Below are 15,690 nucleotides of genomic sequence, written 5' to 3' on the forward strand. Positions count from 1 at the left end.
TTTATTTTGTATATGACATAAGAAAATGTTCTAGTTTGATTCTTTTGAAGTAGCTGTCCAGTTTTCCCAGGCTATTTATTGAAGTAGCTCTCTACATCATTTTATAATTTTGCCTTCTCAGTATAGATATATTGACTATAGAAGTGTGGGTTTATTTTTGGATCTATGTATCTGCTTTTTAATAGTATCACAGTGTTTTGATTCTTATAGCTTTGTAATAGTTTGAAATCAGGGAACATGATGCCTTCAGTTTTGTTCCTCTTTCTCAAGAAGGTTTTGTCTCTTTGGGGTCTTTTGTGGTTCTATACACATTTTATGCATATTTTTCCTAGTTCTGCAGAAAAATGCCTTGGTATATTGATAGAGATTGCATTTAATCTGTAGATTACTTTGAGAAGTAAAAACATATTAAGAACAGTAATTCTTTCAATCTGTAAACACAGTACATTTTTTTATTTGTGTAATCTTAAATGACTTTGGTCAATATCTCATAATTTTCAGAGTACCTCTCTTTTTACCTCCTTGGTTAAGTTTATTCTTGGGTGTTTTGTCTCTTTAGAAACCTGTATGCAGGACAAGAAGCAACAGTTAGAACTGGACATGGAACAACAGGCTGATTCAAAATTGGGAAAGGAGTATGTCAAGGCTGTATATTGTCACCTTGCTTATTTAACTTATTTGCAAAATGCTGGGCTGGATGAATCACAAGTTGGAATCAAGATTACTGGAGAAAATATCAATAGCCTCAGATATGCAGAAGATACCACTCTAATGACTGACAGTGAAGAGGAACTAAGGAGCTTCTTGATGATGGTAAAGAGAAGAATGAAAAAGTTGGATTAAAACTCAACATTCAGAAAACTAAGATCATGGCATCTGGTCCCATTGTATCATGGCAAATAGGTGAGGAAAAAGTGGAAGCAGTGACAGATTTTATTTTCTTGGGCTCCAAATTCACTGTGGATGGCAGCCTCGATATGAAAAGATGCTTGCTCCTTGGAAGGAAAGCTACAACAAACCTAGACAGCATATTAAAAAATAAAGATCACTTTGCCGACAAGGGTCCCTATAGTCAAAGCTATGGTTTTTCCAGTAGTCATGTATGGATGTGAGAGTTGGACCATGAAGAAGGTTGAGTGGCAAAAAATTGATGTTTTTGAACTGTGATGCTGGAGAAAACTCTTGAGTCTCTTGGACAGCAAGGAGTTCAAACTAGTCAATCCTAGAGGAAATCAACCCTGAATTTTCACTGGAAACACTGATACTGAAGCTGAAGCTCCCATACTTTGGCCACCTGATGTGAAGAGTCAGCTCATTGGAAAAGACTCTGATTTGGGGGAAGATTGAGGGCAGGAGAATGGGATAACACAATATGAAATGGTTGGATGGCGTCACTGACATAATGGACATGAATGGAGTTGTTTAAACTCTGGGAGATACTGAAGGACAGGGAAGCCTGGCATGCTGCAGTTTATGGGGTCACAAAGAGTTGGACCTGATTGAGCTACTGGACAACAACAAATGCTGGTTTCACAGAATGATTTGGAAGTATTTCTTCCTCTTCAATTTTTAGGAATAGTTTGAAATACAAACTATTCTTAAAAATACAAAAACTTAGGGGGATGCCACATCAGTTTTTAGATGTTTAGTGATCTAGGGCTTGTTGCAATATGTTTTCCAAGTGGAGATTTATTGAATCTTGAACAACTTACCACCGAAAACATGGCAACCTTCTTGGAAGCCCTTTGACTTTGCAGGCAGAGTTTACTAAACTGGAAATGATAAAGTGACATCATTGGGTGACTCCAAAGGAAGCCAGTTTTGAGTGGTATCCAGAGGAAAAAAAGGGGTTCTATAGCAGGTTCAAACTTTAGCATGAACAGTCTTGCTATGACTGAATTGTGTTTCTTGCAAATTAATATGTTGATGCCCTCCTTCCCTTCCCCTTAAGTGACTGTCTTGGGGCCTTTTACGAGGTGATTCTGGTTAAATGGGGTCATTATGGTAGAACTCAGAAGAGGTGCCATTATAAGCTGAGGAAGAGACGCATTGCTCTCTTTACCCCGTATGAGGACACAGTGAGTAGGTCGCTGCATGTAAGCAAGGAAGAGAGCCCTCCCTAGAACCTCGTTCTGGTGGCATCTTGATCTCAGACTTCTAGCTTCCAGAACGGTGAGAAAATAGATTTCTGTTGTTTAAGCCACTCAGTCTATCTTATTTTGTTATGGCAATCTGAGCTAACCTGAATCCTTTATTTTGGCTCTGTCACTTGGCAGAACCCATGGTGCTGCAGAGATCTAGGGTAGATTAAGATTGCTGACTGTACTCTCTGGTTAGCCTCAGGCCGAGAGTTGCAGTCTAGACCAACAGGATTCTGGAGTAAGTCTGTTCTCTCTGCAGCAGAAAACTAATTTTTTTTAAAGGTTCTTTTGGACACTAAATAGATGCAATTTCTGACAATGAAACATCAAGAGACCAGAATTCCCCATTATGACATAGGCATTAGTAGACCCAGAAATAATGTATTTGAGTGGATATAGCCGCAGTCTTCACACAATGGAAACACCACAGTTAAGTATGAACACAACTTGGTCCAAAGGGCCTGTGGTACAGAAAAACATGGTTCATACCCTATGTCACCTACTCTGCACTGATGCCAGCTGCACTGATACCAGCCCGCACTTTCTTGTCTTCAGATTGTGCCTACAGCCTCATGGGTTGGGGAGGTCCTTTGTTCAGATTTTGGAGGAAATCAACCCCGTGTGACTCACAGATTTGTTGGCTCAATATGTTTTTGTGAACTAAAGTTGGGTGATTGCCAAACTAAAACTTAACTTGGGTATGCAATAGAAAAACACAGGTGGGGGGAAATAATCTTAAAGGGCAGAGCTGCAAGCAATATACCTGGTCATCAGTTCTGTGAGGTTGGAAAAGTGTCTTGAGGTAAAGATATACATGGACTCCTGGGGAGTGGCATATTTCTTGGCTTGTTGGTCTGGAGCCTCAGGGGAACAAGGTTGGCGTATTCAATACAGAAGTTCTGGAGAAGAGCCATCTGAAAGAACTGATACATTTGAACAGAATGTTTGGTTCTTGGTGTCTCATGGAAGTGCTTATAAGAAAGTATGTAACACAGAGGAGGCATTGAACAATTAGAGGGTGGGATGAGTGGTTCTATGGGTGTCAGCAGCTCCTGCCCTTTGCCACCCAAGTCCTTATGTAATGGCTAAAATGGTGGTGGCTGATACGAAATAGACACTTCTATCACTGCAGTTGACTTGACTTATGCCCCGAGATGTTAAAGTATATGCTAAAATCACACAGGGAACTGTACTCAATATTAGGTGATAACCTGTGAGGTAAAAGAATCTGAAAAAAAATTATATATATATATATATATATATATATATATATATATAACTGAATTGTTGTGCTATACACCTGAACCTTACATGATATTGTAAATCAACTATACATCAATAAATAAATTATATGCTAAAATACCCCCCAAAATGCACTTCTTCCCATAAATAACTTAGATGTTGCAGCCGCTGGCCTTTCAATAACAAAGACTAGTTCTGTGACCTCAATAATGTACCATTTCTCAAGGAGACCATTCGAGAGGATAATGATTACACAGGATCCTTTTGATTCCTGACAGGGCAGTATTTTGTCTCTACTGACATTGATTCATGTTCTAGGTATGGATCTTCCCTGCCTGCTGTGTCTTAGCCAGCATGACTTTCTCAGGGTTCACAGAGTATCTGATTACTAGACCCATCTAACATCTCCTTAGATCAATGGAATCTTTCTTCTTTTAAATGAAAGAGTTTCCACTACAGGCACATGATCAAGATATATATTGATTTTTCATTACTTTCATTATCAGAAAACTCTTGACCCTATGGTATGCTACACAAAGCTCATACATAAGCAGCAAGGAAATTACTCGGGAGTCACAGTCTTCAGGGGATATGGTGATGTCCTTCAAGATGCGGCATATAGTCTGAAACAATGGCTCTTCAGTGGTTCTTTTTCTATGATAGCAAAAATAGATTGGCCTAGAAGCCCATAAATCAATAATGGTCTTTCTTTACTGTCACTTCTTGTTATGGAAGTGCTGGGTCAGAAGGTATGTACATAAATAACTTAAGTACTAGTAGTTCTCCAGATGGCTGCACCTGTTACACACTCCCACTTGGAGCTCTGAATGGTTCCCCATAACCCTTCAATTCCCGCTTATAGTAGGTAGCTCCTTGATTTCTGAGTTTTGCCAAGTGATGAAAGAACTTGGGCACAGAGATGGTACATCTGCGTAGGAACCCAGCTCATGTGAACTCGTGAGTCTTTTCCTTGCTACCAGCTGAAGAGGAGCAAGATGTAATAATTTAGGGCTTCAGATTCATTGAACTTTCAGATAACTGGGAGAGACAGCTGGATGCACCTGGACTGAAATAGAAGGGAAACTTAGAACCGTTGGTCAGTTCTGTCCTTAATTTGTATCACTAGGGACAATTCTCTCTCTCTGGACATTTCCTCTCCTGAGTTAAATGGTAAGAATAGTTCCTATCTTCTTTTTCTCATCATTGGCTAGGGAGTGGATACTCATGTATCATATCTGAGAAGTTTTCTTAAAAATACTGGTTCCTTAGGACTGGGGATGTCTGAGCAGACACAGTACTGAGTTTTGGGGGAAAGAACACAGATAGGACAGTGAGAAGTCAGTAGGAAGTTTATTTTCCAGTCTACACAGATGCCCACAAACTCAGAAATGGAAGACTTTCCAGATCAGAGTGTTATAATGACATCACGTGTGATAACAATTTCATAAACAGGGGTGGAGATAGTCACACCAGGAGGGCATATATTCTCCTCTGACACAACTTGAGCCTTCCCTGTTATGATCCCATTTTCTGGAGAGAAGAAGCAAAGCTGTGTCAGGCAACTGGACTCCACATGCAAGCCACCCTATCCTGCCTTTTGCTGTGTCTGACGCTCAGCCCCATTTGTCAGGCTTGCAGCTGTTAGGAGTGTCGCCCGTCTGCCACATCGAATCATCGCCCACACTGCCTCTATGTCTTGTGTTTCCTTCTTACTCCAATACCTTGTTCCTTTTGCTTTCTGCCATGTCTCAGTTCCACCTTGACAATTTGCCCTCTCCTCACATTTCCCCTTCTCTGACATGAATGCTCAGCAGGAAATTTCTTCACTTACCAGGTGCGTCTATCTCCCAGAAGAATCTTCTTGTACTAACACCACACAGACAGCTAGTAAAATGAAAGTTACCATAAAGAAAAAAGACCGTATCAGAGACGTCCAATGTGGTTTTAACCTGAAGAGAAGAAGATGAGAAAGGGTTTACGAGAGTAGACCTGACTGAGGCAGGCCTGAAGTGACCATTAAGCAAAGTAAACATTTTTGAGGCCTACACTGAAGGGGGAACCAGGGGTTTCCCCCAGACATCACCAGTTAATACATTCAGGGCCAGACTTGACTTTAATGAACTTTTGGTAATTCTCTTTATCGGCTCTGTTGACCTTTAACCTGAATTGTTAAAAAGATGTCTTGGATGTGGTGAATGTCAAAGTTTTAAAGTTGGGTTTGAAGGTATCCTCAGATACCACACTTGTTTCTGTCCCCTGGTGTGGGAGCCAACCCGCCTTGAGGGTCTGGCTAGCATTTAACTCATCAACTGATGTGTGAAATGTTCTTTGTTTTGAGGAATGGACGAGTAAGGGGCTCACCATGGTTGGACTGTGTTTAGTTCTGCACTGAAGTTCCCAAAATGGAGTAGGCAGGAAATGATTTCAGTGAACTTGTCTTTTGTCTGGTGAACCAAGATGGTTGTGGACATTGGAAACATTATTTTGTCTGCTCTGATGTGGTGGGGGGAAAGCTCACCAAACAAATACAACAGGGTTTATTGTCCCAAGTGTCCTGCCTTCCAGCTTTGTGGTGTGGCATTTATCCCTCTGAGCTTCTCGTTTTACTTTTGTGAGATGGAGGTGTTGATACTTACATATCTAAGTTATGAGTCCATAGCTTTCTGTGCTTTGTGAATGGTAAAGAGCTTTATGAGGTAAAGCACTATATGTGTTGTACAAATAATACCTACTTGGAGTCTGAAAGCACTTGGCCAACTAGTACTTGGTGCCTGATTTCCTCCTCAAATAGGATTAGAAAACCTTTACTCAGATACAAACTCTAAGGAATGACTGAGATTCTCAGATGGGAGAAGAAATCTGCTGAGGTCATACCTGAGAAGAGAAAGTACCAAAAGCTTCCTGAAAAAAAGCTTCAGAGATGAACTCTGGAAAAGGCATGCTCAACAGCATTTCTAGCATCATTTATATTTGAATAAATATCAGATACTCTATGTAATTCATAGGGTTTTTGGTCACTATGCAACTTTCCCGTCTGTTGGCATCTGTTTCCTAAAAACCCTAAGGAGGCCTTGAAGGAGTTGGGGATTGCTATCAAATACAGAGAAGCAAGAGGTCTAGGATCTGATATGAAGAGTCATGGAAGCCAGTGGGGAAAGGTATCGGAGGTAGGGACTGGGAAAGCCGGTTCTGGTCTGACAGTCTCCCATCTGTGAGGGAGCCCATGATTACCTCATGGTTGCAGCTTCCCTCTCATCTGCCATGGCCTCCTGAGCATAGTCTCCCTCAAGCTCATCACTTCACAGGATGGGGGTGGGGACGTGGATGGCTCAGTTCCAAGAAGCTCCTTCCTCACTGACACCCAGTCTTATCCATCTTTGTTTTTTGTCTTCACTCTTATTGCTTTTCTCTCTTTTCTCTTCCCTTCCTCTGGTGAAGTATCCTGACATGCTTTTAGTCCTCCACTAGTTTATTCTCTATACCATCAATTGATTTTTCAAAAGTTTTTTTATTATGGTAAAATTCACATAATATAAACATACTATTTTGGCCATACTTCACTATACAGTTCAGTGGCACTGAGTACATTCACATTGTTGTGCAACTGTCACCATCATTTGTCTTTCAATTTTTCACCTTCCTAAATGATGCTTATGACTATTCCAGGAGTCATGTATGGATGTGAGAGTTGGACCATCAAGAAAGCTGAGTGTCAAAGAATTGATGCTTTTGAACTGGGGTGTTGGAGAAGACTCTTGAGAGTCCCTGGGACAGCAAGGAGATCAAACCAGTCAATCCTAAAGGAGATCAGTCCTGAATATTCATTGGAAGGACTGATGCTGAAGCTGAAGTTCCAATACTTTGGCCACCTGATGCGATGAACTGACTCATTCGAAAAGGCCCTGATGCTGGGAAAGACTGAAGGTAGGAGGAGAAGGGGGTGGCAGAGGATGAGATGGTTGGATGGCATCACTGACTTGATGGACATGAGTTTGAGCAAGCTCTGGGAATTGATGATGAACAGGGAAGCCTGGTGTGCTGCAGTCCATGGGGTTGCAAAGAGTTGGACACAACTGAGTGACTGAACTGAACTGAATTGAAACTGATCCTCTATCCCTAATACCAGACCACCTTACCTGGGTCCTGATAAACCTGTTTGCAGGACAAGAAACAACAGTTAGAACTGGACATGGAACAACGTACTGGTTCAAAACTTGGAAAGGAGTATATCAAGGCTGTATATTGTCACCCTGCTTATTTAACTTATATGCAGAGTATATCATGGAAAATGCCAGGCTGGATGACTCACAAGCTGGAATCAAGATTGCCAGGAGAAATATCAACAATCTCAGTTATGCAGATGATACCACTTTAATGACAGAATTGAAAGAGGAACTAAAGAGCCTCTTGATGAAGGTGAAAGAGAATGAAAAAACTGGCTCAAAACTCAACATTCAAAAAACTGAGATCATGGTATCTGGTCCCATCACTTTATGGCAAAAGTAGAAACAGTGACATTATATTTTCTTAAGATTCAAAATCACTGCTAATGTGACTGCAGCCACAAAATTAAAAGATACTTGCTCCTTGGAAGAAAAGTTATGACAAACATAGAAAGCATATTAAAAAGCAGAGACATCACTTTGCCAACAAAGGTTCTTATAGACAAAGCTATGGCTTTTCCTCTAGTCACATATGGATATGAGAGTTGAACCATAAAGAAAACTGAGTGCCAAAGAATTGATGCTTTTGAACTGTGGTGTTGGAGAGACTCTTGAGAGTCCCTTGGATTGCAAGGAGATCCAACCAGTCCGTCCTAAAGGAAATCAACAGTGAATATTCATTAGAAGTACTGATGCTGAAGCTCCTAGACTTTGGCCACCTGATTTGAAGAGCTGACTCACTGGAAAAGACCTTGATGCTAGGAAAGATTGAGAGCAGGAGGAGAAGGGGACGATAGAGGAGGAGATGTTTGGATGGCATCACTGACTGAATGGACATGAGTTTGAGAAAATTCTAGGAGATAGTGAACAACAGGGAAGCCTGGTATGCTGCAGTTCATGGTCTTACAAAGGGTTGGACATGACTTAGCAACTGAACAGCAATCCTATAAAACACTAGCTCCGCATCCAACCTCCCCACCCCCTAACCCTGCCTCCAGGCACCTACCCATGTATTTTCTGAATTTATGAATTTGACTATCATATCCATACCATCACTTCTTCATCTTTAAAATGGACATAGTAATACACACATTCCAAATGGGGTTTCTCTGAAGTTCAAGGCAAAAGGATTTGTAGGTGACTTCTTTATAAGATAATGTTTCACTTCATATCAGTAGTGATGACTGAAGTTGTTTAGAAGGGAATTTCTCTTTTTCCTCCCCACGTACCATAACCTCCAATTCTTCACTTACCACTATGCATTGAGATATGAGATTTGAAACTTCAAGTGTTATCACATAGCCCGTTGAGTTGTCAATTTGAGAAGTTGTCAAATTTGCTGAAATTACATTCTGTCTAGATATGGCAAAAGAGGCAGAAATCCAAAGTCAGATCAAAGTCCAGGATTGAGGTAGCCTGGGAGATAATACGGAAACAGGGGAGGCAGAGAGAGCTGGGGGATGAAAGGAGTAGGGAAGATACAGAAGCATCAATGCCATCACTCCTAAGGATCTACTTTGCATGACCCCCACCTACAGTCTCTCTGTGTCCAGCCAAGACACACCTATTTGGATGTGAGTGGGTGCTAAGTTGCTTCAGTCATGTCTGACTCTTTGCAACCCCATGGACTATAGCCCACCAGTCTCCTCTGTCCAAGGGATTCTCCAAGCAAGAATACTGGAGTGGGTCACCATTCTCTTCTCCAGGGGATCTTCCCAACCCAGGGATTGAACCCACACTAGTACCACCTGGGAAGCCCACCTATTTGGATACCTACAAGTGAACATAGGATATTTACATTTTGGGTTTTTTTGGTCAGCTAATGAGGGCAGAGATATGGGCTGAAAGAGCTAATTTCCCTTCATTACAAACTTCTGACTGAATCTCAGCGGTTCTATCTGAGGTAGAAGTGATTTGATTGCACGGTTTATTTTAGCTTCTGATGCACTTCCTTCCATTTTCCTTGTGTAACCATCCCATCATCCAGGGAAACTCCTTCTCCTCCACTAGTGGAAGGATATGAAGCTCCAAGAATCTGAAATATTTATTGTATCAATGAATTAAGTTTTAATAGGATTCATTTAGCTCAGCTTTGTTCATCAACCCACTGTTCCTCAGGCCTAAATTGAGGGGAACCTGGAAGTACTATTTAGTTAACCTAAAAGAATTGACCCCCAGCATACCCTGCACGAGCTTCCCAGATAGTGTAGTGCTGAAGAACTCACCAGCCAATGCAGGAGACATAAGAAACGTGGGTTTGATCCCTGGGTTGGGAAGATAACCTGGAGGAGGGCATGGAATTCCACCCCAGTATTCTTTCCTGGAGAATCCCGTGGACAGAGGAGACTGATGGTCTATAGTCTGTGGGATAAGGAATCCACCTGCAACGTAGGAGACCCCGGTTCAATTCCTGGGTCTGGAAGATCCTCTGGAGAAGGGATAGGCTACCCACTCCAGTATTCTTGGACTTCCCTGGTGGCTCAGCTGGTAAAGAATCCGCCTGCAATGCGGGAGACCTGGGTTTGATCCCTGGGTTGGGAAGATCCCCTGGAGAAGGGAAAGGCTGCCCATTTCAGTATTCTGGCCTGGAGAGTTCCGTGGACTGCATAGCCCATGGGGTCACAAAAAGTCGGACATGACTGAGTGACTTTCACTTTCAGTCCATGGGGTGCGACCCCATGGGAGTTGGACACAACTGAAGCAACTTGGCATGCACCCCCCCCACACACACACCCCAAACACAGCCTCTGCCCTCTTTGCCTCTCTTCCCCTTAGAGAAATCCCCAAACTTGTCAGGAATCCTTTTACCAAAATTTCCAAGGCTCCATTCCTGTCTGTTATATGCTCCTTTCTCTATATTCTGTTTCATGTCAGTGTTTCCTTGGGCATTCCTGACTTCTTTCTGAAACTCAGTGCCTCCCTATTTGCAAATACATAGACCCCTTTCAATGCCTCTCCATCCACCAATGATATAGCTGGAGGCCAGTGTTGTTACATCATGGCTCTGCATACAGGAACAGGTCCAGGGAAAGGCAGGATCCCAGAGCATGCTTCTACTGTTCCATGATTAGAGAACCATGCTCAGACCTTGCAGACTCTGAACTCCAGTGTATGAGGAGGACCATATAAAGAAGATGAGACTGTTGCCAATGAAATGACAAGGATTATCTCGGTTGGTGGATCAGAACAACACTTTTCATTGGGTAGTGACCAGGGACATGGTCCTTCTTGTATGGCTCAAACATCTTATTCAAAGTTTAACCCACAGCTATAGACCAAGCTCAGATTCCTGCCTATGTTTCTCTTTTGTGGCAAAAGGAGAGACTGATAAAAGGATGGGAAACTGAGTTAAAACACAAAGTAGCTGTAGGTTATGGATTCAGTAACCTCTCCAGCAGGTTCTGAACAGGGAGAAAGTGAGACATGAGACACAAATAGTGACAATTCCTAGGATGGTCCTTTGGAGAAGGAAAATAATATTTAGGTGCATAATGTGGGTTTCTGGGTTGGCAAAAGGGTCGTCCATGGAAGATTCTCTGTAGGGAGGAAAAATAGATGACTTACATTTGTCCTTGAGCTGTGCCAGTCCGCAGTGTCAGGCAGAGACCCAGGAGCAGGGCAGCAGCACTGGTCTTGAAGAGAAGCTGAAGAGCATGCATGCTGGAGGAATTTGGTGCCCAAGAAGCCTGTGTTCCCAAGGAGCAGGATGGTTCTTTATAACTCTAGCACAATGACCCTGGAGCTATGAGGACAGGTTCACTTGGCCAAAATCATCACACCTGAGGGATTTCCCTCATTGCTAACTTTTCCCTATTGTGTGTGAGAAAGGTCAATGTTTGGCTGGAACTTAATTAAGGAAAGAGAGGAAGGAATGAATTGGACCATTTCCATTTGTTTTTCAACATTGAAGTGTTCCTGGCTCATTAAGATAGATCCTGCCTTAACTGTTTTAAACAGGATTCTTTCCTTTTCTAAGTCCTACTTCTTAATCCTTGTTCTACGTGTAAAGATCCATGAGATGTCCTTTCCCTTTGTCCTGTATGTGACACATGTCTTGTCTTCCTCTCAATGCCTCAACCCTAAAATTTGCTATAGATTTTAGATGTAGAATAGATGCCATGAAACTAATGTCCCTACTCCTACCTTCTCTGATTTGCATTTTTGGTTCAATGAATCATCTCTGGGTATAAAGTGTGTTTAAAGAGAATTTAATCCATGGGAATGGAAAAACTCAGATGAGATGAGGGGAGACCAGATATATATGGTGTGCATTTCTTTTTAAAAAAATTTATTTATTTATTTTATTTATTTATTTTAATTAATTTATTTTAATTGGAGGCTAATTACTTTACAATATTATAGTGGTTTTTGCCATGCATTGACATGAATCAGCCATGGGTGTACATGTGTATTTCTAATGATACTGCCAACAAGCAGGAAGCTGGATAAAATGCCTTTCTGTGATTGAATTGGTTTGTTAGGAGCCTTGAATTCACATTACCTTTGTGGATGCTGCTTTCCTGAAGTGTCTCAGAAAAGGTCCTGTCATCTCAGTTCTCTGCTTCTCTAGCTTCAGTTACTGCTCTGTCTGCTTCTAATTGCAGGAAATTACGTTGCAAGGATAGATTTTTAAAAAGCCCATTTGGAAGGACTTTTATGATCATCTCTAATTATCTATAAGAGAAAATGGTATCTGAGGAAACAGAGAATTAGGGTGACTAGGGAACTCATGGAATTTCCCACCTGCTATCCAAATGTGAGAACCGTGGAAGAGCTGAGGGTCCTTGCGTCAGATGGGGAGGTAAAGTCCAAGAGTGAATTAGTTGGGGCAGCTGAGAGTGCTTCACTCTTACTCCTAAAGGGTATCTCAGAGAACTAGAGTGCTGAAGCTAAGCCTGACCTTGAGATGCCTTAAGGCTAGAGCAAGACCAGGAAAGGTTGCTTTCATTCCTCATTTGTATTTTATGCAGTATTGTCTATGAATCAGGAGGGGCCTCTCTCTAACTCCAGGTGCTTTACAGCAGGTCTTCTGCTGCCTAGGTCACTATGCCTTTCATCTCTGTTTTCTCTCTTGTGGTTCAGTCTCTGATGTGTCTGACTCTTTGACCCTATGGACTGTAGCATTCCAGGCTTCCCTGTCCTTCACTATTTCCCAGAGTTTGTCCATCCTCATGACCATTGAGTCAGTGATGCCATCCAACCATCTCATCCATTTCCTTCTCCAGAGGATCTTCCCAACCCAGGGATTGAACCTGCATCTTCTGTGTCTCCTGCATTGCATGCCGGGGTCCAGCCCCAGTGGATCCAGGGAATTCGAAGTGGGGACGGCGTCGGCGAGGATCAGGAAACAATTGCTTAATTAAACGTTAATTAAGGATATAAAGAGTGGTTAAATAAGGATAGCTGAGTGAGAAAATTAAGTAGAGAAGAGGCTGAATAATTCAGCCAGAAGGTGAGAGAAAGAACGACATGGGGAGACCAAGTTTCGGTGAACAAGGCCCGCACTTTATTTTCTAAAGTAGTTTTTATACCTTAAGTTATGCATAGAGGATAATGGGGGAAGGGGTAAAGTCAAGCAGTAAGCCAGGCTTTCTTCCTGCAAACTTATCATATGCAAAAGTTTAGGTGATTTGCATCATCTTCTGGCCCGGAGGCCTGTTAACATTTTAAGACCTTTTCTTCAGAAAACTTATTTTTCTCTAAAGGTGATTAGTCAGGCACCACCCTCCAAAAGCATTAGATAAAGTTGCATTCCTACAGGGCAAAGGTGTGGTGGGCTACAACAAGAAAAAGAATTAACTCAAGGGTCCAAGGTTACAAACATTAAAGCTACTACTTACACCAATCATATTAATCAATACACTGCCAGGGACACAGCAGGTAAGGGATATGGAGACTTAGCAGCAAACATTGGCCCAACAAGTGAAAAACCCTTCACCAATACAATTTCTAATCAATCTTTTAACTGCTCAAAGGAATCTGTATTTAGACAGTTCAGAACATCTCATGCCTCTCACAGTTGGGAGGCTCTGAGCAATCACATGTGGCCGGAAAAACTTATTCAGGCAGGCTAGAGGACTTCCAAGGGAGTTTGTAGGTTGAAACACTATCACACCCAGGAACTTTATTAACTGGAGCTGTAAGTTAACTCTTTTTTAAGAGAGAGGTAGTGGGAGACAGCCCCCCGTAAAGTCAGAGGTGTAGGTGAGAGCACAAAGCAGAAAGTAGGCAGACTCTGGTTTTGGGGGTAGATGCTCGAGAATTTCCAGGGGGACTCCTGAGGCTTGATCCCGCCTTTGCATATGCTGGGCCTCCTTCCTCATGACTTTTGCCATGGGCGGAGCTCCTGCTCCCAGCAATTGCAGGCCAATTTTTTTACATGCTGAGCCGTAGGGGAAGCCCATCTCATCCTCGGTTGCCCCCTTTTCCTCCTGCCCTCAATCTTTCCCAGAATCAGAGTCTTTTCCAGTGAGTCAGCTCTTCACATCAGGTGACCAAAGTATTGGAGCTTCAGCTTTAGCATTGGTCTGTCCAATAAATATTCAGGGTTGATATCCTTTGGATTGACTGGTTTGATCTCCCTGCTGTCCAAGGGACTCTCAAGAGTCTTCTCCAGCACCACATTCGAAAGCATCAATTTTTTTTGGTGCTCAGTCTTTTTTATGGTCCATCTCTCATATCCTTACATGACTACTGGAAAAATGATAGCTTTGATTACAAGAAGCTTTTTTGGCAAAGTGATGTCTGTGTTTTAATATGCTGTTTGTCATAGCTTTTATTCCAAGGAGTAAGCATCTTTTAATTTCATGGCAGCAGTCATCATTTGCAGTGATTTTGGAGCCTAAGCAAATAAAATCTGTCACTGTTTCCAATTTTCCTGTCTATTTGCCATGAAGTGCCGAAGAATTGATGCTTTTGAACTGTGGTGTTGGAAAAGACTCTTGAGAGTCCCTTGGACTGCAGGAGATCCAACCAGTCCATTCTAAAGGAGATCAGTCCTGGGTGTTCTTTGGAAGGAATGATGCTAAAGCTGAAACTCCAGTACTTTGGCCACCTCATGCGAACAGTTGACTCATTGGAAAAGACTCTGATGCTGGGAGGGATTGGGGGCAGGAGGAGAGGGGACAACAGAGGACGAGATGGCTGGATAGTATCACTGACTTGATGGACGTGAGTTTGAGTGAACTCCGGGAGATGGTGATGGACGGGGAAGCCTGGTGTGCTGCGATTCATGGGGTCGCAAAGAGTCGGACACAACTGAGCAACTGAACTGAACTGAACTGAACTGAATGGGACCAGATGCCATGATCTTAGTTTTTTGAATACTGAGTTTTAAGCTAGCCTTTTCACTCTCCTCTTTCACCCTCATCAAGAGTCTCTTTAGTTCCTCTTTGCCTTCTGCCATTAAAGTGATTTCTTCTACATATCTGAGGTTGTTTATACTTCTGAAATCTTGACTCCAGGTTGTGATTCATTCAGCCCAGCATTTCACATGATGTACTCAACATATAAATTAAAATAGCAGAGTGACAATATACAACCTAGACATACTCTTTTCCCAATTTTGAAGCAGTCCATTGTTTCATGTCTGATTATAATTGTTGCTTCTTGACCTGCATATAGATTTCTCAAAGACAGGTAGGGTGGTCTGGTATTCCCATCTCTTTAAGAATTTCCCACAGTTTGTTGTGATCCACACAGCCAAAGGCTTTAGCGTAGTCAATGAAATCAAGCTGTACATCTGGAAGTTCACATACTGTGGAAGCCTAGTTTGAAGGATTGTGAGTATAGGCTTCCTAGCATGTGAAATGAGCACAATTGTACAATAGTTTGAACATTCTTTGGCATTTCCTTTCTTTGGGATTGGAATAAAAGGTAACCTTTTCCAGTCCTGTGACCACTGCTGAATTTTCCAGATTTGCTGGCATTTTGAGTGCAGCAGTTTCACAGCATCATCTTTTAGGATTTGAAATAGCTCAGCTGGAATCCCATCATCTCCACTAGCTTTGTTAGTATTAATGACTCCTAAGGTCCACTTGACGTCACACTCCAGGATGTCTGGCTCTAGGTGAGTGATCACACCATCATGGTTATACAGGCCATCAAGACCCCTATTTTCTCTAGTCATTAAATTTCTTTGTTTC

General features: G+C 42.1%; 1 protein-coding gene across 1 annotated transcript; it reads right to left on the bottom strand.

Annotated features, from left to right (window-relative positions):
* Positions 1–4,646: 4,646 nt before the first annotated feature.
* Positions 4,647–11,236, bottom strand: LOC147373597 (prolactin-inducible protein homolog). The gene is made up of 4 exons (XM_086398331.1): positions 11,111–11,236; positions 8,800–8,902; positions 5,215–5,332; positions 4,647–4,913 (listed from the first exon to the last, which is right to left on the bottom strand). Exons 1-4 carry the CDS (start codon positions 11,203–11,205, stop codon positions 4,789–4,791), a joined length of 441 nt encoding a protein of 146 aa, XP_086254457.1. The 5' UTR covers positions 11,206–11,236; the 3' UTR covers positions 4,647–4,788.
* Between the last annotated feature and the right edge of the window lie 4,454 nt (positions 11,237–15,690).

This window comes from Bos grunniens, chromosome 4 (genome assembly GCF_055505025.1).
Source record: "Bos grunniens cultivar Pamir isolate PY7600 chromosome 4, Bosgru_T2T1.0, whole genome shotgun sequence".
Classification (NCBI taxonomy): Eukaryota; Metazoa; Chordata; class Mammalia; order Artiodactyla; family Bovidae; genus Bos; species Bos grunniens.